Source organism: Talpa occidentalis, unplaced genomic scaffold (genome assembly GCF_014898055.3).
Source record: "Talpa occidentalis isolate TD23 unplaced genomic scaffold, MPIMG_talOcc4v2.1 talOcc4.9, whole genome shotgun sequence".
In the NCBI taxonomy this organism is placed as follows: domain Eukaryota; kingdom Metazoa; phylum Chordata; class Mammalia; order Eulipotyphla; family Talpidae; genus Talpa; species Talpa occidentalis.
The window spans coordinates 75,853,486-75,878,667 of record NW_023605305.1 but is presented as its reverse complement, the minus strand read 5'-3'; the positions used below and the strand labels follow the sequence as shown (position 1 = coordinate 75,878,667).

At 46.6% G+C, this 25,182-nt stretch overlaps 1 protein-coding gene across 1 annotated transcript; it reads left to right on the top strand.

The window, feature by feature from the left end:
* The first annotated feature begins 454 nt into the window (after positions 1 to 454).
* On the top strand, positions 455 to 24,839 carry PRCC (proline rich mitotic checkpoint control factor). Its single transcript, XM_037498306.2, has 7 exons — positions 455 to 1,521; positions 12,272 to 12,319; positions 14,783 to 15,349; positions 17,545 to 17,640; positions 19,223 to 19,366; positions 21,642 to 21,707; positions 24,402 to 24,839. Exons 1-7 carry the CDS (start codon positions 1,033 to 1,035, stop codon positions 24,486 to 24,488), a joined length of 1,497 nt encoding a protein of 498 aa, XP_037354203.1. The 5' UTR covers positions 455 to 1,032; the 3' UTR covers positions 24,489 to 24,839.
* Positions 24,840 to 25,182: the final 343 nt, after the last annotated feature.

The window sequence follows — 25,182 nt, the reverse complement described above, 5'->3', positions numbered from 1 at the left end:
GGAGGAGGGTCCCGCATGGCGCGCAGACCTCTCCTGCCGCCCGCTGCTCCCCTCAGCAGTGTACTTCGGTCCTTCTGCCTGCTCTGCTCCCCGCTCTGGCTCTGGTGGATTCTCTTACCCTTCCGCGCTTCTGACTGTACCCAGTGCTTGTATAAACAAACAAACAAACAAATAAATAAATAAATCTTTGAAAATAAATAAATAAATTAATTAAATGTGTAGATATAGGTAGGTGTAAAGAATAGACCTAAAGTCTCACTTCATTCTGGTTTGCAGCACAATTTTGTTCAGGTCTCTCAGGCCCTGAATCCTTTCGGGTGTTTATTCAATATCCCAAAGGCGCTCCATCAGTTCATTGACAGATTACTTTCCCTTTAAACTATTTTCCTCAATCCGCCACCTTCCCAGACTCCCTCTCATTCCCGATAGCACTTGCAGTTTCTAAGGGCACTACATCTCCCATAAGTCTTAGCGCCCAGGAGGCCGCCCTAGGGAACTTCAAGTACCGAAATGCTCTCCAACCCGGCTCAGTGACTACCGCCGTGACTGATGGGTCTTGTAGTCACACAGAAATTGTCAGATGACTCAAAAAACTACTCATCCCAGGAGTACTCGGGTCAGAGGCGGGTTTCTCTCCTGTCTTTCTGCGCGCTCCTTCAGTCTTCCCTGGACTCCATCTCCCGCCATGCCTTGCGCTAAACTCCCAGTGGCGGAGAATGGGGCCGTGGCCAAAGTGTTCTCTGGGAGTCGTAGTTCCAACATTAGTGAGGCGAGGAGAAGGCGGAGTGACTCGGCGGCCATTAGCTGTGTGTAGTTGCCCGGGACTAGGAGCATAAGTGAAGAGGGAAGCCTTATTCTGTGGAAATCAACCGTGGCTATGGGCTCCTGCCGGCGCTAGCCCTAGAGTACGGGGAAGGCAGACTTTTCGGTGTCCCGCCCCGCCCAGTGGCGGGGCCCACTAGGCCTCCGGGCATCCTCGGTCTCAAGTAGGCCTCATCTGCCGGCAAGGGCGCCCCAAAGGCGGGAGGCGCCATGTCGCTGGTTGCTTACGCCAGCAGCGATGAGAGTGAGCCGGATGAGGCTGAGCCGGAGCCGGAGCCGGAGCCGGAGGAGGAGGACGAGGAGGACGTGGCGGTCCCTACATCTGGGCCCACTTTAGGGGGCTTGTTCGCTTCTCTTCCTGCACCCAAGGGTCAGGCCTTGCTGCCTCCGCCCCCCCAGATACTAGCCCCAGCTTTCCCCCCGCCGCTGTTGTTGCCCCCACCAACTGGAGACCCCCGGCTCCAGCCTCCTCCCCCCTTGCCCTTCGGTCTGGGGGGCTTCCCCCCACCTCCAGGCGTGAGCCCAGCTGAAGCGGCGGGAGTTGGGGAGGGGCTGGGATTGGGGCTGCCCTCGCCCCGAGGCCCTGGCCTCAGTCTGCCCCCTCCTATCGGCGGTGCCGGCCCCCCCCTGGGGCTTCCCAAGCCAAAGAAGAGGACAGAGCCCGTGAAGATAGCGGCACCGGAGCTGCATAAAGGGGATGTGAGTATCCGGGGAGGGTACCCCCGAACTGTCCACCGGGTTTGGGCATGGGCACCGCTCTAGGAGGGACTTGTGAAGAATCCAGAACTCCATCCATTGATTGCTAACCTCGGATTCCTGGTACAGTGTGATGCATTAATCTGAATGAAGTTGGTCAACTCTGGGTAGCCAGGTGTTTGTCCATGCAGGTTTCTTGAAGCTGGACTCTGCAGAAGGGCCACCCACATGCCATCACCCGGCACTGACAGACCCAGGCCTAGGGTTCGTGGTACCCGCTACTTTTTTTCACATCTTTCCCTCAGATTGACGTTACCCCCTCTTTTAATCTGAGGACAGGATAAAACTTGCACCTGTAGGAGTGACAGGAGACAGGACTTCTGAGCCCTTGTCAAACTTTTGGGACTAACCTTTCCTTTGCCTCTGAACTTAAATGCCTCAGAACTGACGAATCCTGGATTCTACTTTTGAGGGGAGTTAGGAAAGATATTGCATATTTGTTAAGTGCACATCATTTGGCAGGCGTTGGCCTTTTCCTTCAATTTCTACAGAACTCTGGGAGAGAACATACTAGTTTTTACAAATTAGAAATAGCTGTCCAGCATGGACGTGCTCACCTGATTAGGGACTGATGAAAATTCAGAGCGGTCTCTCTCTGGACTTTAGGCCTGTGGCTCTCACTGTGTAGGGATTGGTAAGCCTGGGTGAGTTGGGATGCTTGGCTACTATTTCTACAACAGGCACCCAAGCAGAACACAGAGGGCCTTTTCTGGAGTGGGTTCTTTGGGGATAAAGGAGGCCTTCAGCTGAGGGTCAGGTAGTGTTTTAGAGTTATCTGGGAGTTTTCTTCTGGGAAGTTATTTAGTCAATTCCTAGCTTATCTTTGGTAGCCCTCTGAAAGAAGCTTATTCTTTCTTAATGCTTTTCTTCAGACTTTCACTTCTGCATGGGGACTATTGCCATTCTGTGCACTTGATCTGTCTCTTAGTTTTTTCCAGATAACCAAATATTCTCCTCCTCACCTCTTTCAAGTTTTGATTTAAAAGACTTGTTCTCAATCAGAACTTCCTAACCTACATAGTTTGTGTTTTATTTTTATATTTTTTTGTAGCCTATGTAAATTGCAACCTCTTACCTCTTTCTCATCCCCCTTTGCTTTTTCTCCATAGCACTTCCCACCATCTAATCTACCATCTATCTTATTTGTCTCTCCTTCCACAAGTATACAGGCCCCACAATTGCAGGGTGTATTGTTTATTCACCACCCTATCCCTAGTGGTCAAAACACTGCCTGGCTCACATTGGCTCCAACCTTCTGATTCAGTATATTCTGAGTGAATGAAGTCAAGTGAACATGGATTCTTCATGGAAGGAGGTTCCAGAATTTTCCTCACTCTCCTGTTCCAGACTTTTCTCCTGTGTCATGTCCTCTTCCTTTCACACCTGAGTCTGTCATTTCCAAGGCTAGGATCTCAAAAACCTTTCTGTTGCTGAAACTTAGTTTGACTTTGATTTAACCTGGAACATAGGAAGGTCCCTGCATGAGACAAAGGAAAGTAGGTTCATTTTCTTAGAATTCTCCCCCTCTTCTCTACACTTTTTCTCCCCAAACCTTTATCTCAGTCTGATTGTGATACATGGGGGAGGTGGCACTGAGCCAGCCCACCTCCTTCCACAATGACGGTGGAAAGACTCATTTCTAGGTGGCTGAAGGTAGCATTAGAAAGAGTGGCTGGGAGAGCCTGTGTAGAATCTTCCAGTTAGACTGGCTGAAGTGATGGGAAATCCTGAGGACTCCTAACTCTAGTCCTCCTTTGTAAGTATAATTCACTTAACATTTCTGAAGTGAACAGTGATGTGGATTATTAAAATAAAGCCAAATCTTCACTCAGCTGGTTCAGTTTCCCATTTACATTCTTTTCAAGTTATCATTTTTGTTTTCTGACATAATTCCTGGGGAAAGGAAGCCTAAGAGAGTTCAGGTTGATTTAGGTGAGGGAGACCTTTTTCTTTAACATAATTGTGCCCCCTCCAATTCTGTGTTCTCCGAGCTCTGTGTCTCACACTTAGTAGGCTCTCAGTACAGTTTGAAGGAATGAATTAAAAAATTTCCTTTTAGGATTTGGTGCTGAAGTGCAAGTAATTAACTGAATTCATTCATTTGTGCATTCAATAATGAGCTGCTGCTCTCTGCCAGGAGCTAAGACCAAGGTAGTGAACTTGACAGACCTTGCCCAAAAGGAGTTGATGATCTGTTGGAGGAGACAGGCAGGAAATAGATTTTAGGTCTAGTCAGAGAAGAACTGGTGGTAGAGCTGGTGCCTTGGGAGCACACCTAGTGGCACTGATCAGTCCAGAGGTCGGGGAGACTTCCAAGAGGAGAGAAGACATATAAGACAGATGAGTAGGAGGAAGCCTGGGGAAGGTGGGGTGAAGTGGGGAGAAGCACATCAGGCAGAGGGAACAAAATGTATTGAACCCCAGAGGTGAGAAAAGAAAATGCTTTTGGGAAACCTCAGGCAAGTGAAGCAGAATGATTGGGACACAAGGCGGGCAGTGGAGAGTGATGGGAGATGGGGCTGGAGAGAGAGAGAAGCTGAGGCCAGGGTATAATGAGCCCTGGATGCCAAGCTTTGTGAATAATTCAGGGGTAGTGAAAAATCAAGAATTCTGTGGAGCCTCCCTGGTGGCACAAGGGGTTAAGCACCGCACTGTGAAGCAATTCGCAGCCTCTGCAGCACGAGTTCGATCCCTGTCTGGCCAGGGAGCAACCCACATGCGCAGCAGACCTCTTCTGTCTCGCCCACTACTCCCCTCAGCAGTGTATTTCAGTCACTCTGCCTGTTCTCTTCCCCACTCTATCTCTGGTGAATCCCCTCACCCCAACCCCCCCCAATCTCTGGCCTATACCCCGGCTTTTGTATGCATAAATAAATAAATCTTAAAAAAAAAAAAATTCTCTGATCACAGAGTGGTGAGAGACCCAGGGGGAGCAAGACTGGCAGAGCCACAGTGGGAGAGATGATGGCAACTTGGGTGAGGGAGTGGCAGGGAATGAGAACTGGAGGCTCCAGGTCCACCTCTCCAGGAGGCAGAAGTGACAAAACTAGGGGATGTCATAGGTGAAGGAGAGGCTTCAGGTAGACCCCCTGTGGGCTCAGGCAGTTGGGAGGGTAGTTAGTACCTTTAGTGAAGATAGAGGCATTGCTGATTGGGAATTTGTTAGATATTATTGATTGCAGGTATCAGAAACCAACTTCAGCTGGTTTAAATGTTAATGCATTTTTTAAAAAGATTTATTTATTTATGCATACAAGAACTGGGGTACAGGCCAGAGGTGTGTGGTGGGGGGCGGTGGGGAACAGAACAGGCAGATGTACTGAAATACACTGCTGAGGGGAGCAGCAAGCGAGATAGGAGAGGTCTGCTGCGCCATGTGGATAGCTCCCTGGCCAGCCCGGGGTTGAACTCGGTGCTGCAGAGGCTGCGGACAGCTTCACAGTGCTGTGCTTAACCCCTTGTGCCACCAGGGAGGCCTTAAATGTTAATGCATCTTACAGATACTGAGGTACCTTGGGAAGGACCTGTAATCAGGAATTAGGGATCTGTCAGGGACCCACACAGCCTCTCTGCTCATGGAATTATTCTTTCACTGCAGACCAGTTTCCTCTGCTTCTTAACCTTCGTTGGTGCTGAAAGATGGCCACCCACACTCTTTTGGTTTTTATAATTTTTGTTTATTGCATTTTGAAGGACAGGTTTATTAGGAAAAGGAGAAAAAGAGAGGCACCTGCATAGTCACAGTCAGGTCGGGGAGCTTCAAGTGCATTGCAGAATCATAATTAGTCAGCTTTTGATTTATGTGAGGAATTAGCAGTGATCCACACAATGAATAATTGGCCCCTCCTTTTCTTTCATTTATTTATTTATTTATTTATGCCTACAAGAACGGGGTACAGGCCAGAAATGTGGGGGGGTGAGGGGATTCACCAGAGACAGTGGGGAGCAGAACAGGTGGATCTACTGAAATCACTGCTGAGGGGAGCAGCAGGCGACACAGGAGAGGTCTGCTGCACCATGTGGGTCAGCTCCCTGGGCAAGGATTGAACTCATGCTGCAGTGGCTGCCAATAGTTTCATAGTGCTGCGTCTTAACCCCTTGTGCCACCAGGGAGGCCCTCCATTCTTTTCTTGTTGCCCACATCCAACCTACCTCCTAATACATTGGTCAGTTATCTATTTCACGGGCTTAGGGTATGCAGACTTCTAAAATTAGGAATACAAAAAAAGAAAAAAGTAAGTGCTGTAAGAGCTTTTTGTCATTTAGCATGCATCCCAAAGCAAATAGGAGTTTTAGATGATCAGAATTAGTATTGCGCGGGCTTAGATTGTTTACCCAGAAATCTTGAATTTGAAAATTTCGCTAATTTTGGTCATTTCTATTAAGTTATTAAGAGTTGACTGTGGTGGATATAGCTAAGTTTTAGCCCTTGATGGCAAGAGAAAAGAGCTTTCACTGCCATTTGTGGGGTGCCTGCTTAGTGTTTAACCCTGTGCTGGACACTTCAGTGACTAAGCTGAGGGGTCACTCTGGCTTACAGGGAGGATATAGTTTAGAGAACGGGGCAGTTTGCCCAAGTTGTAGCTCAAGTTGGATTTGAGCTCACCCAGGTGAGGTGTTCTGCTAAAAAGCCTGCTAAAAAGAAGCTCCATGGACACCCGGAAATATGAAAGCAATACAATGAGGAGTACAGAGATGGGAGAGAATGGTGTCCACACTGAAGGGTAGATGAGAGCAGAAGATCTTTGAGACTAAGGAGTAAAAGAAGTTAATGAATCTAGCTAATTGCGATAAAAGCAGAGAGGAGTGCCGCAGTGATTAGAGTTTGAAGCCTGAGGAGGGGTGTCTGTTCTTAGGTACTTATTTCCTTCTTGGCTCCTGGCCCTGGCAACTAGTGATTGCTTTTTGGAGAGGGAGTCTGTCAGAACTAGAGTCTGGGAAGATAAGAGGGAGGCTGCCATGGGGAATGAGACTCTGATAGATTAGCAGATCCCACTGGGCCTAGCTTAATGGAAAATGTCTGTTTCCGTTCTTGCTCAGCAGTCTCGGGCGTGTGTGTCTTGTCACTCTTGGCAGCTGGAGCAGAGAGGACAGAGGTAGCCCTTGAGGCTCAGGTTCTTGTGAGACAATACTTTGCTCTTAAGAGACACAACTGGTTTGGGCCTCCAGAACTGGTGAGGGCCTATTCTGGCCCAGCATGTGCTCTCGTAGCCCTGGTTGCTCGAAATTTCTAACCTCAACCTTTTCTCTGCGTCTGATGGCAGATCCACTCAGGCCAGTATTTCCTGGTCTTTAGTAATCTTTGGGAGTTGCTGTGCATCCTCCATATAATATGCTCCTGTGGAAAACAGTTTGGCAGTTCCTTGAAAAGTTAATTAGAATTATCATATGATCCAGCAATTTCACTCCTAGGTGAAAAGAATTGAAAGCAGGGACTCAGTCTTGTACATCAATGTTCACAGCAGCACTGCTCACAGTATCCAAAAGGTGGCGACAACACCACTGTCCATCAACAGGAATGGGTAAGCAAAGTATATAAAGTATATAAAAGAATACAGTAATGCCTACCTTGCAGTGTTACTGTATACATGCAACAGAGTATTATTTGGCCTTAAAAAGGAAAGAAATTCTCATATATATCACAACATTCTTCTATATGAAATAGGCCAGAAATTAAAGGACATATATTGTATGATTTCACAATCACAGTCCATAATATGAGATACCCAGATAAGGTAAATTTATAGAAACAGCAGAATAGAGGTTAGCAGTGGTTGGTGGGTAAAGATGAGAAATGGAGAAGAATTATTTGATAGGTACAGAGTTTCTGTTTGGGGTGATCAAGTTTTGGAATAGGTAGCAGTGATAGTTATACAGCATTGTGAATATTCTTAACGCCTCTGAATTGTGTGTCTAAGAATGGGCCAAGTGGTATACTGTTTGTCTATGTATTGCCGTGATCAAGGAAAAGAAGCCATTATGCTCCTGTAGTGCTCACCATCCAGGAAATTCTTGTGTGGAGATTAAATGCTGTGTGCTTAGAATAGGTCTGTTACCTTCAGCCCTGTTTCTGGTAGAAACTGAATTGATTTTCCCTTCAAATGCTCCAAGACAATGATGTCTCCTCTTCCTCCTCTCCTCAGGAAGGCAGGAGGATATACGGCACATCTTTCAGCATTCAGATTACTCATCTGTCTGCTTTTTGGAACTCTAAAAAGAAATTCATTTTCTTTTGGGAAATATTTGGATAATTCTGCAGTGAGTTTTTCTTGTGTTTCCTGTTTGTTTCCAGTCAGGTCCCTCCATGCCCAGAAGTGCTTCAAGTGGCACCTCTTTTCTTTTTTTTAAAGATTTATTTATTTATGCATACAAGAACTGGGGTATAAGCCAGAGGTGCGGGGTGGGTGAGAGGATTCACCAGAGACAGAGTGAGCAGAACAGGTGGATTGACTGAAATAACTACTAAGGGGAGCAGCCAGCGAGACAGAAAGTTAATTAGAAAAGTTAATTGTGGGTCACCTCCCTGCCTGGGGATCAAACTCAGTGCTGCAGTGGCTGGCGATAGTGCAATAGCGCTGACTTTAACCCCTGCACCACCAGGGAGGCCCCCAAGTGGCACCTCTTTTCATAGGAAATCAGTTGAACTCTTCAACCTTTTCTAGGTTGAAAATAGCACGAGGGGCAAGAGGCAGCTTCTCATTCTGTTTCCCTGCCCTCCCCACCCCCTGGACCTCCTCTGTGGCTCTGAGTAGATTACTGAATGTCTCTGACCCCTACATGGCGTATTTCTGCTTCCTCAAAGGTGAATAGTGATGACTTAACAAAGGTTTAGTCAAGGAACTTAGCCCATTTTTTGAGATTCTTACGTTAGGTTCTATTTTAGCAAGTCTCATATTTAGTGCCCATCACTGCAGCACGAGTTTGATCCCCAGCCAGGGATCAAACAGTAGACCTTTACTGTCTTGCCTGCTGCTCCCCTCAGCAGTGTGTTTCTGTCAGTCTGCTTGTTCTGCTCCCCACTCTGTCTCTGGTGAATCCTCTCACCCTCCACCCCCATTAATATTTTATAATGGGGCTCAGTAGATTGGAATAAGAGAGAAGGATGTGAATAGCCATAGCAGTACTCTAAATCCAGAAACAATAAGGTATCCTAAAGTCTTTGTATAGGCGCGTGTGTGTGTGTGTGTGTGTGTGTGTGTGTGTGTGTGTGTGTGTGTGCTTTTAAACTTTAGATTGTCAGCATAATGGAAACAATCTGTGACATTTAAAGAGAAATTGAATTTTCTTTCTGCAGCTGATCTGGCCTTCAGTTCTATTAGTGGTAGGACAACTTGCTTGCATTTTCACAGTTGCCTCTTTCTGTTTGTCACAGGATCTCAGAAATAAGAATGTGCTTGTATAATTTCATAAATATGATCATTATAACTGGGATACAATTTGTTTATTTTCAGACTGCTTCTTTTGGACCCGTTCCTTAAGATGTTAAAGTTTAGGGCCTCCCCTCGTGGCTCAGGCAGTTGAGCGCAGCGCTGTGAATCTGTCCGCAGCCTCTACAGCACTGGTTCGATCCTGGCTGGCCAGCAAGGGTCCCACATGGTGTGGCAGACCTCTCCTGTCTCGCCCACTGCTCCCCTCAGCAATGTATTTTGTCAGTCTGCCCGTTCTGTTCCCCGCTCTGTCTTTGGTGAATCCTCTCACCCTCCCGCACATCTGGCCTGTACCCCAGTTCTTATATAAATAAATAAATAAATAAATCTTTATTAAAAAAAAAAGAAGTTAAAGTTTAAATGTGCCTGGAGATGTGATGAGAGTCTTGTATACTCCATAGTGAGGTGGTTCTGTGTGGTCTCCTGGGAAGGATGTGGAAGGCAACGGAGCCTGAGGCGGTGGCATTTGGAACTGAGAGAAGTTGAAGGTGCTTAGGTGTTTTTTCTTTGGGTGAGTTTGACATCTTGGTAGACCAAGATAATCCCAAACCCTATGTTGGGTTTTAGTTTATATACATTTTTTGCAGATGTAGTCTTTAGATCATCGTTGTGACATGATATTATTTCCAGCTGAGACTTTTGGGCTTAGATGATTCATTGGGGATCCCCCAGCCAGTAAGTGACCAATTCGGAAGGTCAACCTGTGTTTCTGACTTCATCCTTGTGCTCGCTGAGCTGCACCATGTGGGCTCAGGTCAGAGACGCTGCCAGGTCTGGCAGATGTGGATGGCACTGCAGTGTTGCAGTTAAAGTGTGGCAGCCAGAACTGATCAAGGCCTGGTTCTGTCATGTACCAGCCATTACTCAACCTCTGTGATCCTTACTTTGTTTGCCCATAACATTGAGATACTGATGCCTGTCTTCTGACAGTATTGTAAGGATTAAATGAGGTCTCGTGAGTAGATTGCCTCACAGAGTAGGTACTTGGTGGATAGGCCTTTCCTTCTCTGTCCTCTTATACTCCACATTTAAGTACCAAGCGAGATTTCCCTTTTGGTTGTTTATTTTTTTAAAGATTTATTTATTTATGCATACAAGAGCTGGGGTGTACGCCAGAGGTGCTGGGGGTGGGGAGATAACAGGATTCACCAGAGACAGAGTGGGGAGCAGAACAGGCAGATTAACAGAAATACACTGATGAGGGGAGTAGTGGGCGAGACAGGAGAGGTCTACTGTTGGATCCCTGGCTGGGGATCAAACTCGTGCTGCAGTGGCTGCTGATAGCTTCATAATGATGAGACTTAACTCATTGTGCTACCAGGGAGGCCCGGTGTGTGTGTGTGTGTGTGTGTGTGTGTTTTAAAGATTTATTTATTTATTATCTATACAAGCACTGGGTACAGTCAGAAGCACGGGAGGGTGAGAGAATTCACCAGAGCCAGAAAGGGGAGCAGAGCAGGCAGAAGAACCAAAGTACACTGCTGAGGGGAGCAGCAGGCGGCAGGAGAGGTCTGCGAGCCATGTGGGACCCTCCTCCTGTGGCCGGGAAGCAGCCGGGGATTGAACCGGCGCTGCAGAGGCTGCGGGCAGCTTCGCAACCCAGCGCTCAACCGCTGCGCCACCAGGGAGGCCCAGTGTGTGTGTTTTTTTAAATACATTTGGGGGCAATTAGTAATTAAAGCATTGTGTTCTGATTACTGTAAGGCAGTATTGTCCTGTCAGATAAGGCCTTTGCTGTCAGAGCAAAGGAGGGGATATACACATGGAGAGTGTGGCATTTACAGAGCCAGCACAAATGAACAAGTGTTAATCTGATTTCAGCCCACACAGGTGAATGGCGTTGGGAGGGAAAAGGAGCCAGTACAGAGCGCAGATGGACAGTGGAGTGAGAGGTGCAGTGATAAAGGAGAAGGAAAGGGGTGTTAAGGAGGGACTCCCTGAAAGGGAGCACACATGTAGGACCCCAGACCCTTGGAGGGGATGTTGGAACCACACTTGATGCCCTTATCCCGTATGAACGTTGTTGCAGTTCTTTGAGAACTAACATTCTTCTTACTGGACTGTAAGTTCCTTGAGAGCAGGACATTTTTCATGTAATGCACACACAGAAAATTTAGGAAATACGCTGGGGTAAATGGTCCAGATTGTGCCTCTGGAGACCAGTTGGCTGCTCCATTCCCTGCCTGGTCTGCTTTGGACTGAGTGGATTGATACCACCAGATGTGTAACCCAGCCCTGGGACACCACTTGGGAAGCTCTGACTATAGTACCTTGCTCAGAGTCATGTATAAAGTAAGTTCTCAGTAATGATGTGGCAGATGAATCCAAAAAGGAACTTGTGAGAGAGGAGGGTCAGTTGAAAAAAATGACAGAGGGTGTGAGTTCTTGGAGATAAATGAGATCTCAGATTCCTGCCTAATCACCTTTATTTATGGATACCCAGACAGAGGTCCTGAGAATAAATAAATGTCTTTAAGGTTCTGGTCTTAGGGATTAATGTTTTTTTAAATAAAATATTAAATACATTTTAAATCAGCATCATTCATGTGCCTTCTACCTTTCTGATAGTTGAAGATGATGAGGAGCTGGTATTGAGCTGAATTTTAGGTATTTTTCCAGTGTGAAAACTTGTATTAGAAACAGCCCTGATGAGTCAGGGGGCGACAGCTGACCTCCTGTCTTGCCCCAAATTCTCACATTCATCATTTGCTTGCTTTCTTCCTGGACGCGAACAACTATCTGGCAGACAATAGATCATACTTGGAGAGGGAATGGATTTCTCCGATGACTTTGACCTTTAATGCCTCATAGAAGAGTAGTTAACACACCATTTAATCCCACTGGAGTTCTCCAGCCCTGTGGTTATATAGTCGTGTAAGTGGTTTTAGAAGTGAAGCTGAGATTGGGTGAGATTGTGGGCCAAAACCCATTCATTTTCTAATGGACAGATTTATAGGAAGAATGGGTATAGCTTTTTCTTTCCACCAAAGACTAAATGAAAGGAAATGTTCTTCATTTAAAGCAATAGAAATGGATGCCAGGAGGCTGAGCAACAGGTCTGGGAGAGAATGACCTGGGGTGGTCAGTCTACCCCTTTCTGAAGCTATCTGAGAGTAGGCTAGGGGCGCTGCTCTTCTGCTGGACTGAGGGCGGTGCCCGTCTTGTACAGAGCTGGGGCCACTTGCATCCTTTTTATGTGTTTTGTTTCATGTATTTCTTCCACTGCCTGAAAACGGCAAAGCCTTATTCCATTTCATTTTCTCTAGTCAGATTCCGAGGAAGATGAACCCACAAAGAAGAAAACTGTCCTTCAGGTAAGCTTTGTAACAGAATAGAAACCTTTTCTTCTCTTTCCATCTTCCTGGAAGGTAGGATTTATGATGCCCAGCAGTTCAAATCAGGCTTAGAGCAGGTATTTGAGGACCAGCTGTGAGGTGTGGTTTAGTTTTCCATGATAACATTGGACTTTGTGCTTCTCTGCCCTCCCTCCTGTCGCGACCACAGTGCTGTGGCATTGCGTCTCCCACAGGACAGGTGGTGGTAGGGGGACGAATTGGAACTCAATTCCATTCATTACATTTCAGGTAAAAGGATTATTTAGGAAGGGTAGAATAAACAGATTGGTCAAAATGATGTTAGGGAACATCTATATTTGAAAATTACCCATCTCCCTGTCTTATTTTAAGTCAGGAAAATAAACACTAAATAGCACTTACTGTGTACCAGGCACCATTCAAAGTGCTTTCCCGATGTTAATTGATTTAATCCTTGTAATAGTGCCTAACTCGGTGTTTTATCATCCCTGTGTTACATACGAGCAGTCAAAGCTTAAGGAACTTGCCCAAGGTCAGGCAGCTAGTTCCTATCAAAATGACTGAGCCCATCCAGCGTTCCTATTACTCATAAGAATCTCAGATTCTGCTGCTTCTTTTTTTTTTTTTTTTTTTGTTTAAATATTTATTTATTTATACAAGCACTGGGCACAGTCAGAAGTGCGGGAGGGTGAGAGAATTCACCAGAGCCAGAGCGGGGAGCAGAGCAGGCAGAAGGACCGAAGTACACTGCTGAGGGGAGCAGCGGGCAGCAGGAGAGGTCTGCGCGCCATGCGGGACCCTCCTCCGGTGGCCGGGGAGCAGCCGGAGATGGAATCGGCGCTGCAGAGGCTGCGGGCAGCTTCGCAACCCAGCGCTCAACCGCTGCGCCACCGGGGAGGCCCAGATTCTGCTTTTTGAAAGCTAAAGGACCAGTTGGCCTAACTGCAGGGCTGTGGGAGGTGTCAGTTTGAAAAAGGAAAATGGAACAAAGTCACCATGTCACTGCCTGGAGTACCAGTGTATTTCAACCCTCCCAGCCAAGAAACACCCAGAATGGACAGGACTTTTGAGTCAGGGAGACGGGGGTTCAGACTCAGGAGATCTGACTGTTAAATGGAAGCTCTTACTTGCTGCATTGGCTGCTGCTCCATAATCTAGACCACAAGTCCTTAATCAGACAGTGCTGGAGATGATCTCTCTGCTATGTTCCCCCTTGTCCCAGTGCCTCCACTCTGGCTTCCAGGGGTTTCTTCCTGTTCCACTTCACATTTATTGATTTATATTTCCGACTTCATGACTCAGGACATTATATGTCTCAGGAAGAGTGAGAGTGGCTGGCCTTTAGAAGGTTGTGTCATGATTCCATTATATGATGCTGAAGCTTCCCCTTTCCCTGATGCTGTGAAGTTGTCACTTCCACCTCTGAGGCGGGGCGGGGAGCAGGTGTCTTGGAAGGACATAGCCATGTGGAAATTAGAAAGATAATTGGTGAGAATGTCCATATGTATAGTGCGTGGTGGAGGAGTTGCCATGGAAACTGGTGTGCTGACATGGAAGGAGGCCAGTCACTCTCCTCTTAGTGTACTAGCTTCTTGGAGAAGGTGGACTGGCAACTAAGGAGATGGGAGGAACACTGGCTCAGAAGGACCCCCAGGAGTGAAGAGCCGACTTCCAGATATTAGGAAGAGATGAGTGGATAGAGGAACTGTTAAGGCAGAGTGGGGATCCAGCACACAAGGACTATATCTGTGATTCCAGCTGTCACTTGAGATCTGAAAAGTCTGACACTTCAGGGTCAGCCTGAGTTTGGCACCTCAATTTGGTTCCTATGATCCTGAGCCCCTGGGGCCTGCCAAACTCTGGAGTGATTCAAATCTGTGAACATAGCAGGCCAAGGAAACCATTTTCTGCATGAACCATTCTCCTGCCTGGCCTGCTTTACTCAAGTCTTGTCCATTCTGGGTGTTTCTTGGCTGGGAGGGTTGAAATACACTGGTACTCCAGGCAGTGACATGGTGACCTTGTTCCATTTCACTTTTTCAAACTGGCACCTCCCACATCCTTGCAGTTAGGCCAACTGGTCCTTTAGCTTTCAGAAAGCAGAATCCGAGAGATTCTTATGAGTAATAGGAACACTGGATGGGCTCAGCCATTTTGATAAATGCTTAACTCTTGAATAAACACACTGGGTTTCCCACATCTGTAGGGCTTTCCTTGGGCAGGGGAAGGGTTGGGATGGAGCTAAGGATGGGATGGCATCTTACCTTGAGAAGAGCAGCCAGCAGAAGGAGGAATCCAGCCCAGGATGACCTGTGTTGATGGCGGTAAGAAGGAAACTAGGGCTGGTAAGATTTTCAGGACAGAGTACATATCTGTTATTCTAGTTTCTGATGTTGATAGTACGTATCATAACATCTCACTTGTCATCTTTCTTCACTCTTTCCCCAAACCTGGGCTCACCAGGGATCTGGTGAGGGAACTGGTTTGTCTGCCTTGCTTCCCCAACCTAAAAACCTGACTGTGAAAGAGACTAATAGGCTGCTCCTACCCCATGCCTTCTCCCGGAAACCGTCGGATGGCTCCTCTGACACAAAACCCACCAGACAGGCTTCTAAGACCAAGCCCTCTTCTCTTGCCCCTGTTGTGGGCACCACAACTACCACTCCATCGCCCTCTGCCATCAAGGCTGCTGCCAAGAGTGCTGCCCTGCAGGTGACGAAGCAGATCACGCAGGAAGAGGATGACAGTGATGAGGAAGTAGCCCCCGAGAACTTTTTCTCCCTCCCTGAGAAGGCTGAGCCACCTGGAGTTGAGCCATACCCTTACCCCATCCCCACTGTTCCTGAAGAGCTGCCGCCAGGCACAGAACCCGAGCCAGCCTTCCAGGATGATGCAGCCAATGCCCCCCTTGAATTCAAGATGGCAGCAGGCTCAAGTGGGGCCCCTTGGATGCCTAAGCCTGGGGAGGACTACAGCTACAATCAGTTTTCTACATATGGCGATGCCAATGCCGCTGGTGCTTATTATCAGGTGGGTAGGGGTCTGGAGGGCTGCCAAGGAGAGCTTTGAACCAATGAAATGGCCTCTGTGGTGTCACTTTGGCTGAATTAATAAATATTCTAGCATCTTGATTTTCTTCCACTTATCAGGCATCAGAACATAGTCCTATTATTCTGAACCATATTGATCTAAAATTGCCTGTCTCCTAGTGTGACAGACAGAACCAGGTAATTGACACCTGTATTCTGAAACAGAATCTTAGTGTAGAAGCTTCCAGGAGCTCTAGTGAGAGGTCTAGGTAGAAGGCAGAGGAAGGGTGATCTTGTTTTAGAGATCTGAGTTTGACTCCATAAATGCGACTGTGCGGATCAGAGAGCTGCGGCCTAGACGCCTCTGTAGCTGTGAGTCCAGTTCAGGTTTCTGGAGGTAGGGAGTGCTGAACACAGAGGGTGGCAGAGGTAGACCAAGGATGCAAGGGGAGAGTTGAATGCAGCAGGGTGCTAAGGACAATGAGAGAGACCTTGACTGTCACTAGAAGTTGAAAGGACTGAGGCAAGTCTCTGAAAGAGGTAATCTTAAGGGACACAGGTTGGACAGGGACAGGGAAGGGAATGGAGTCTAAGGGTTTTAGAGTTAGGGTTTTAGTTCCAAGCTGTGTGAGTCTGGCCAGATGACTTAACTGCCTCTCTGAGTCTCAGCTTCCTTGGCTGTAATGTTGGAATAGTAGTCGGGGGTAACTAGGAGAATCGTGTTAGCTTGGAACATAACAAGTGCTCAATAAATGGTTAGGATGCTTTTTATTCAGTGTTACTTGGAAGAGGTGTTTAGCTTTGGTTTATATGTGGCATCCAAGGAAGTCCTGGGAGTATGGGCTGCCAGGTTGTAAATAGGTTTAAGAAAGACTCCCGTCATTAGAGAGCTCCCCCAGGTGGGGAGGGCTCCCAGGGCTGGGAGTAGTGGTGGTGGTTGAACAGAGGCAGCTGGTTGCCCCAGGGCTGGGCAGCTGTAGGAAGTTTCCCTGGGGTGCTGAGGGGATTTAAGTCCCCTTCAACCTCTGTGAGTCTGACTGGACAGTGTTAATCTGGGCACTGGTGTTGGGTGGGTTTTGAGGGATCTCTGGTCTAACCCAAGACTTTGAAAACAATGGTGTTTCCTAAATACTGTTAAACCTTGTTTCCTGTAGGCTGATCACGGACAGTGCATCTCCCCTCATCAGTGTCAGAGGGATTAAAATAGTTGAGAGTGTTTTGACCTTTTTAGCAAAAACAAAACAAAACAAAAAAGCCTATTTGAGTCTTACTGTTTACATCTAACAAATTGGAATTTTGTTTGCATTTAGAACCACCATGGGGGCAGTGTATGCAAATTGAAGCACTTTAAATATGCTGGAGCCTGTGATTTACATGTATTTTATTGTGGATATCTTTATAGAAAATTCATGCTCTAACACACTGGATTTTTAGATACTTTTATTTAGTGAATGTGAAACCTTATTTTCCATTTAGCTAGCTATAAAATGAATGCTCTTGAGGGCATTTGTTGAAGTTTTGGGCAAAGGTGGAAGAGTTGGGAGAAGGTGTAGGCAGTGAGGAAACAGTCTCAGCCTTGGCCCAGCAGGGACCTTGCCCTTGTCTTCAGCCCACTTCTCACGCCTAAGGGGAATCATCAGATCCCTGCAGTAAACACCTGGTAACATGAATTTAGTTCCTCCCCAGCGTGTAAGGTCTCTAGCATCCTTATTGCGGCTTATCTCACTTCAGGAGACCTGTGACCACCCTCCCCTCCCGTCATCACAGGCAGTCTCTCTGTCCAGAGGCCTGAGACAGGATGAGCAGGAATGGCGAGCCCCTCACACCTTCCCACCCCTCGCCCCCAGAGTATATGAAGTCTTAAGAGCAGGAGGGCTGGGCTGAGGGTGCCGTGGGGATAAGGAGCTGGAAATCACTCTTGGGAAGCAGCCCAGGGAGCAGGTACAAATTTAAGCAGGAGAGAATGTCATTCTTCCCTAAAAACTGCTTATTAATCTGGACAGTACAGACTAGAAAATGAAAATGTTTAGAGATCGTTCCTGAGTTCTGACTAGGTCCCTCAGATTTGTGCCTGTAGCTGGTCCATCAAGGTGTGGGTGTCACCACTGCCTCTGATTATTTTCTCTTTCCCTGGGCAGACCTTGTTCCCTCTCATCTGTGCACCTCATTGGTCTGTTTTTTCCTTCTTGGCTGCAGGACTATTACAGTGGTGGCTACTACCCCACACAGGACCCAGCCGTGGCCCCCCCACAGGAAATTGCCCCAGATGCCTCCTTCATCGATGACGAAGCAGTAAGTTCACAATGCACCAGCGACCATTGTTGACCTGTACACCAGGTTTCAAATCTGAAGCTAGAGGGCATTTTTTTTTAATAAAATTTTATCATTTAGGATTAGGCTTGACACCCTTTGACATAGAAACTCCAAATAATTATGGCATATGGAGGTGAAGTTAGTTTTTGTCCTCATAAAATAAGGCTGGAGGTGGGCAGGCCAGGGTGGTGTGACAGCTCCCTGAAGTTGTCAGGGGTCCTCTCCGGGTCCTTACTGTGCCACCCCAAGTTTGTAGCCTTTATTCTTATGATCAGTGATAGCAGCTAAGGCTCCAGCAATCCCACCTGCCTTTCCATCTGTAGCAGCGGGGAGAATGAGGGGGCACCTTTCCTCTCTTTAAGAAGACTTCTTGCAAGTGCCTAAGGATCCCTTCTGCTTCTATCTCTTTAACTAGAATCTGGTACAGGAGCCTAGAAAAGGAGTGTCCTGGCCCAAATGGCAGATGCCTAGTCAAAATGTTGGGTTCATTCACACAAAAGGAGAGGGGCAGGGGCAGGTAGATTCACAGAGGAACCAGCAGCCACACTGAAGACCCTTATGTTTCACATCACTGTATTCCCTGCTGCTGAGCTCCCAACCTCAGCTCAGGGGGTATGGAACCTTATGTCCTGCAGCTACCATCTTTCAGGATATAAAGTATTGTTCCATCTGTAGGGAGGTCACAGCCTATTAGGAGGGGGTTGGAGAAATAGGAGTGCTACCTCTTTGCATGAAGATTCTTGTAAAAAATAATTCTTCTCTACTCACTTTTTCACAGAAAGACTCCGTCCCTCTGTGCTCTTCTGCCTGTGGTTAATTTTGTGTCCAACCACTCCACTCTCCCTGTCCTCTTGACAAGTCTGTTAGTTAGACCCTTTTAGTCCTCTGGGAGGCAGAAGGAGCTCACCCAGGTGCAAAAATCAGTTTCTTGTAGACAGTGTGAGCCTTGGAGGCCTCCATAATGTGCAGATCAGGACCTGGGTCCTCCGAAGTTCTCAGTGGTTGTTAATTGGATTCCTCTACACCCATACTCCCAGGCACATCTCCTGGCGGCTTGTGTGATCTGCATCTTTTGTAAGGAGGAGGGGAGAGGCTATCGTTCTAGAAAATTTGCCAGACCTTTCTTTGTGAGGCTCCCTCTCTGCCATCTGCTCTGGTGTGGGGTCTGCTGATTGGGTGATACTGTACCAAGGAGGAACAGAAATGTAAGAAACAGATATTTAGAGGTGTCTCAGATTTTTTTGTCCTGAATTCTTAATTTGAATATTGTATGTAGTCCTATAGGCAGCTACATTTATTTATTTGAGTACATATGCATGCATACAGTGATTCTCTAGACTCACTCATGTTTGGGAATGCTTCTTGGCTTCCCTCCCCTGGTCCAAGAGAACTGGACCAACCGCCTCCAAGGCGGGTTGGTTGGTGGTTGGCAGGGTGAAGACACACACTGCATGGGGGGGTGGGCAGTGGGATTGAGAGTCACAAAACCATTCCCTGTTCCCTGGATCCTAGCAGCATCTGACACCTACCAGATCCCTCACTTCTATTTTTTCTTTTCCAGTTTAAGCGATTGCAGGGCAAGAGGAACCGAGGGCGGGAGGAGATCAACTTTGTGGAGATCAAAGGTGATGACCAGCTCAGCGGGGCCCAGCAATGGATGACCAAGTCATTAACAGAAGAGAAAACCATGAAGTCATTCAGCAAAGTAAGCGGAAAAGTGCCTTCTTGGCTGGCCCCAAGGCAGAACTGCTCCCTCTTCCCATCCCACCCCCACTCACTGTTATGGACACACACCTTTAGCAGATGCCTGTTGCCCCTGGTGCCATGAATGCACCAGGTTTACAGTTACAGCTCCTACCTTCCAGAATTTTGCAGGACTGTGCTTCCATCTGCATGGTAGAGTTGGTTGCTGAGACTGAACAGTTGGAGCAGTTTTCTGCCCAGCAGTTGGGAAGATCTCTCTGATAGGTGGTGACTCCTTGCCTGGCTACATAGAATCCAAAGCGGCTCTACTCTCTCCCTACAGTCATCTGGTCTTTCCCATTGAGCTGGGAGCTGGCCCAGCACATCCGTGAGGTGTGGGCCCAAGAGAGCCTCAAAAATCCTGGGGTCCCTAGGTTCTGGATATGCAGCCCTCTCCTTTTTCTCCTTTATTGTAGCCAGTTGTGGTCTTTTCAAATGCTTTATGCCTTATGCCTCACATGCCCACACCACCTCCTACCTTCTTTGTGCTGGTTTTCTTCAGTCAGTGTGATGAACAGCTCTTCACCTAGTAGCTGAGTACAGCAAATGTGGACATTTATAAACCTGCCACAGGGGCAAAATGTGGGGAAGCCCTGGATTCGAGCCCAGCATCAGCAAGGCCAAGGTTGGGCATTTTATTCCCTTCTCCTCCCCACCATTTTCTCTGTTTTGTTCTGTGGCCACAGATGGCCAGCTGAGCTCCAGCCGTTTGTTTTAACTGAATGCTGGCGGCCATACAGAACAGAGCACAGGATTGTGGTTAGATCAGCATAGATTCATCACTGTTTACTGGAAAAACCACTTAGGAGAGCATGCTCCACCAACTGTGGTTCGGAGGCATCATCACATAGTAATAGCTACTGTTGTCGGTGCTCACATGGCCGGGAATGGAGCTGGGTGCTTTATGTTTGCATCTTTAACTTAAATGACATTAATGACATTAATGACACTTAAATGACATTAATAGCAGCAAGGAATTGGAGTTTTCTGTCTTCCCAGTTCCAACTTTTCTTTGCATTATTTCATTGTATGGAACTAGATTATTTAGAAAAGAAGAGAAAGACACAGTTCCTGACCCTGAGGAGTTCAGTGTAGCTGTGAAAAAGAACTCGAAGGACATTTGAATGTAAATGATTATGGTGCAAATTGATTGCATAAGTGCTGAGGAGATTCTAGAGAGGAGTTTTGGGAGTTGGGTGGGGCTGATGAGGGAGCTTCTAGTTTGAAATGACACTGGCAGAGTACAGAAAACTGCAGAATGAAAGCTCAGACCAATATAGACTTTGACAGTAAATCATTTGCATCAAAATTTGGTTAGGGGATTGGTACAGTGCAGTTACTGGCCGAGGCTGAAGATTGGCAAGATGGAGTGAAAATTGTAATTCCAGGGAAGCTGTTGACACTTTCTAGAATGAGGGAGGAGGTGGGGTTTCAGCTGAAGGTGATTGATGGGAGATGGTTTGGTGAACAGCAGGGAGGAGACAGCCTGGACATCTGGCCTTACTAGGGACAGGGGGACAGGGATGAAGAGGGCTTAAGGGGAAGATCAGCAGCGGGATTGTGGGAGGGTCTGGAGGGAAGATAACCTGTGCCAGGGCACTTAAGCTGTGTCAGGCAATGGAAGTGGTATCAAGTGTCCGCTGTGGGCGGATCCCTGTGCTGGGGTGGGGTGGGATTACCAAAGAAATAGAAGACATTCCTGACCTCAAAGTATTTCCAGTCTAATGGGGATATTAGCTGGCTATTTCAGGCCAGTCTGAGCTTGGCTTTTTCACATAATGGCTTTAATAAAAATAACTTTTATGCATATGCAGTAGTCTCCCCTTATCCGAGGTTTCTGAACTTTGTTACCCATAGTCAGCCACTGTCTGAAGTATTATAGAGGCCAGATGAATATAACTTTTACTGTGTTTATTATATTTTATTATTAATTACTATTGCTCATTCTTGCAGTTCCTGGTCCGTAAATGAAACTGTTGTAGGTAGGTATGTTTAGGAAAGAACATAGTATATGTAGGGTTTGGAACTAACTGCCATTTCAGCATCCACTTGGGGTCCTGGGGCATATCCCCTGCAGATCAGGAGGGACTGCTATGTAGACATTACAACAGCCCAGGCTTGCTTTTCTCCCCCAGGATTTGGGCTATTGATTTCTCAATTCCTAACCTTGCAGCATATAGGCGCACAAGAAACTGGCTTTACTCCTGGGGGTTAATTGTGTTTTTTTCCCCTTACAGAAGAAAGGTGAACAGCCAACAGGCCAGCAGCGGCGCAAACACCAGATCACATATCTGATCCATCAGGTGAGAGAGCTGGAGGGCCCTGGCCTGCCAGGCAGGATCCCTGGGGATGTGAAGGCTGAGACAGGGCAGAAGCCCAGGAGGCAGGCACCAGCTTCCTGCAGGTCTCCTCCTGGGTTCTCCATATGACCACTAGGGGGAGCTGTGCTCTTTAGATAAGACTCAAGTACAGGTGCTTAGAATAAACACTACGTGAAAATTCTGATATGCAAAACAGAAATGTAAGAGAGGAGAGTGAAATGCCTTCTCATGTAGGTTTTTCAAATAATTTATTATTAATAATAAAGAATAATTCATATTAATAAAATAATAACTTGTTAGTAATTCAAAAAAGTAAAGAAAAAAATTAGTTCACCAACTTCTAACAAACATCCATGGCCTCCCTGGTGGCTCAAGGGGTTAAGACACAGTCTGTGAAGCTATCTGCAGTCACTGCAGCACAAGTTCGATCCCTGGCCAGGGAGCTGCCCACATGGTGTAGCAGAACTCTCCTGTCTCGCCCATTGCTCCCCTCAGCAGTGTACTTCAGTACATCTACATGTTCTGTTCCCCACTCTGTCTCTGGTGAATCCTCTCACCCCCCACACCTCTGGCCGGTACCCCAGTTCTTGTATGCATAAATAAATAAATCTTTAAAAAAAACAAAAAACATCCACCTGATGAGGAGGTTGGTCTTGTAACCTCTACTTTCGTGGGGACACAACTAATTCAAAATGACAGATAATCCAAAAATGTCTTTTGGAATTAGAATATAGCTTGGTATTTATTCGATAGGACCTGGCAGCTTTCAAATACTCATTTAATCACTAAACCAATGTCATTTTGAGGGCTGCTGCACTGCATGTGGTTAGAGGTAGACAGGAATAGTCAGTCGTTCCTGGCTCTTTCTTTCCCTGGGGGTGCTCATGCTTGGTGGTGACTTCAGTGGCAAATCTGGCTTCTGTTGTTCGTGTCATAGTTCACCATCCTTTTCAGGAACTCTTTTGTACCCTGACCCTATGTATTTTGATATGTAGGGAAAGAATGAAAGGGTAGGGTCTTTATTAAAACCCAAATTCTTTTTTTTTTTTTTTAAATAATAAATTTTATTTTTATATTCCCCATACAATTGCAGCCCCCCCATTCTGACCCCAATCCCTCCCCTCCCGCCCCCGCCCCCTAAAAGTGTCTCTGGTTCATAGTTTTTTGTTGATTTTGATTTTCACTTTCTTATAGTTATTCATTTTCCCGGTCCCTTATTTAAGTTTTCTAGATTCCTGCTATGAGTGAGACCATCCGGTATTTTTCTTTTTCTTTTTGGCTTATTTCGCTGAGCATGATCCCTTCCAGCGCCATCCATGTTGCTGCAAATTGCATGTGTTTATCTTTTTTGAATGCTGAGTAATATTCCATGGTGTATATGTACCACATCTTCTTGATCCAGTCATCTATTTTTGGGCATTTGGGTTGTTTCCAAAGCTTAGCTATTGTAAACAGTGCTGCTATAAACATGGGCGTGCAGGTGTTCTTTGGAATTGATGTTTCTGTGTCCTTTGGGTAAATACCTAGGAGTGGAATTGCTGGATCATATGGAAGCTCTATGTTTAGTAGGTCCAGAAATCTCCACACAGCTCTCCATAGTGTTTGGACCAGTTTGCACTCCCACCAACAGTGCAGGAGAGTTCCTTTTTCTCCACAACCTCTCCAACATTTGTTGTTGCTAGTTTTTTTAATATGTGCCATTCTCACTGGTGTAAGATGGTATTTCATGGTAGTTTTGATTTGCATTTCCCTGATGACAAGTGATGTTGAACATTTTTTCATATGCCTGTTGGCCATTTGCATTTCCTCTTCAGAGAAGTTTCTTTTTAGCTCTTCTGCCCATTTTTTGACTGGGTTATTTTCTTTGTTGTTGCTGAGTCTCATCAGCTCTTTGCAGATTTTTGTGATCAGTCCTTTATCATTAGTGTTGGGTGCAAAAATGTTCTCCCAGTTGGTGGGGTTTCTCTTTGTTTTTGTTATTGTCTCTTTTGCTGTGCAGAAGCTCTTTAATTTGATGTAGTCCCAGCTGTTTATCTTTGCCTTCACTATCACTGCTTTGAAAACCCAAATTCTTAGTCCCCTCCCCTTATTCCCTGGAAATTGAGGAAGCATCAGCAGCTGGTGTGTGGGGATGGGGTGGAGGAGCACCTTTTCTAGGGTGGTGCTTGCATATTGTCAGAATGCAGCCTGGAGCCAGGAGCTGCAGACTTCAAAGGGAGAGGTCATTATTCTGGGATCTTCCAGTCAGCTTTTCACAGCTTCAACTTGTACTTGAAAGTGGTGTGAATTTCTAGGAACCACACCATACAGTGTATTCAACACAACAACAAAACTGCGTCACACACCAAGGTGACCTGCTTCCACCCGTCCAGCACTCTGAGACCGCCACTCCTACTGGCCAGGAGTCTGAGGCAGCTGAATGTCTTCCTTTCAAACGCCAACTTTGAGTTCTCATTTTTCCCATTTCCCAGTTTTCTAGCAGAGGAAGGACCAGGATTCTTGAGTCTTTATTCTGCTTAAACTCTGTAGCTCCTTAAAGATGATTTTTCTTTGTTTTGCCAGCGTCTTCCATAACTGTTAGGACGAGACCGATTTTAAGTTGGGAAGCTACACAGGCAAGGGGAAATTGGTTCTCACCCCCGTTTGACTTGCTGCTGCTCCCTTTTCCTGCCGCAGGCTAAGGAGCGGGAGCTGGAACTGAAGAACACCTGGTCAGAGAACAAGCTCAGCCGCCGGCAGACCCAAGCCAAGTATGGATTCTAGGCTCTGGAACTGAGTGCGCCCAGGATCTCCTGCAGCCTGGCTGTCCTGACCCCCAGCGTCATTGCTGGGACCCCAGCTGCTCCAAGACCAGGAGGTCTTTTCCCTGAGGACCCAACCCTCGCCTCTGCGAGAATGAACATATTTGATAGATTTTTCTTAACAAATATTAGAAAATTCAGCTTCTTTCTGTCTTGGAGCTGGCAAAGACTGGAGTGATGCCTCAGAAGGGGCTCAGAGTTCTTGGATGGGAGTTCTGCTCCCTGTTGGGGTGATAAGATATTGAACCCTTGTCTTTTTTTTTTTTTTTTTTAAACCAGGGATGTCTGTTGAAATAAAACATTCAGTCTGACAGACTCTGCCTCTCCTGCTCCCCCTTTCCTACTTTTTAGCGTTGTCTGCTTTGTTCATTCTGGACCCTTCTCATTCATTATCCTGTCCCAGGATATGTTTCTACCTTGTGTAAGGCCCCCTCCAAACCATTGTGAGCTGCCTCAGTGATCACATTGCTATTTTTCTGTCTTATCCACCACCTACCCTGGGTTCCTGGCCATCGAAGAACCTCAGAATTGTATGGGAATGAGGCCTGTGAGCCCAAATATGGAAAGTAGTGCTGCTCTCAGGTGTCTTAAGACTAGTGGGTGTCAAGGTTATTTCTGTGATATCAGAGTTATTAGATCTAAAATTCTGCCAAGCA

Excerpts from the sequence above, each read along its gene's own strand:
- PRCC (XM_037498306.2), top strand. The coding sequence starts at position 1,033 with ATGTCGCTGGTTGCTTACGCCAGCAGCGATGAGAGTGAGCCGGATGAG. Across the intron at positions 1,522-12,271 it reads CGGAGCTGCATAAAGGGGAT|TCAGATTCCGAGGAAGATGA; the intron begins GTGAGTATCCGG and ends CATTTTCTCTAG. Across the intron at positions 19,367-21,641 it reads CCATGAAGTCATTCAGCAAA|AAGAAAGGTGAACAGCCAAC; the intron begins GTAAGCGGAAAA and ends TTCCCCTTACAG.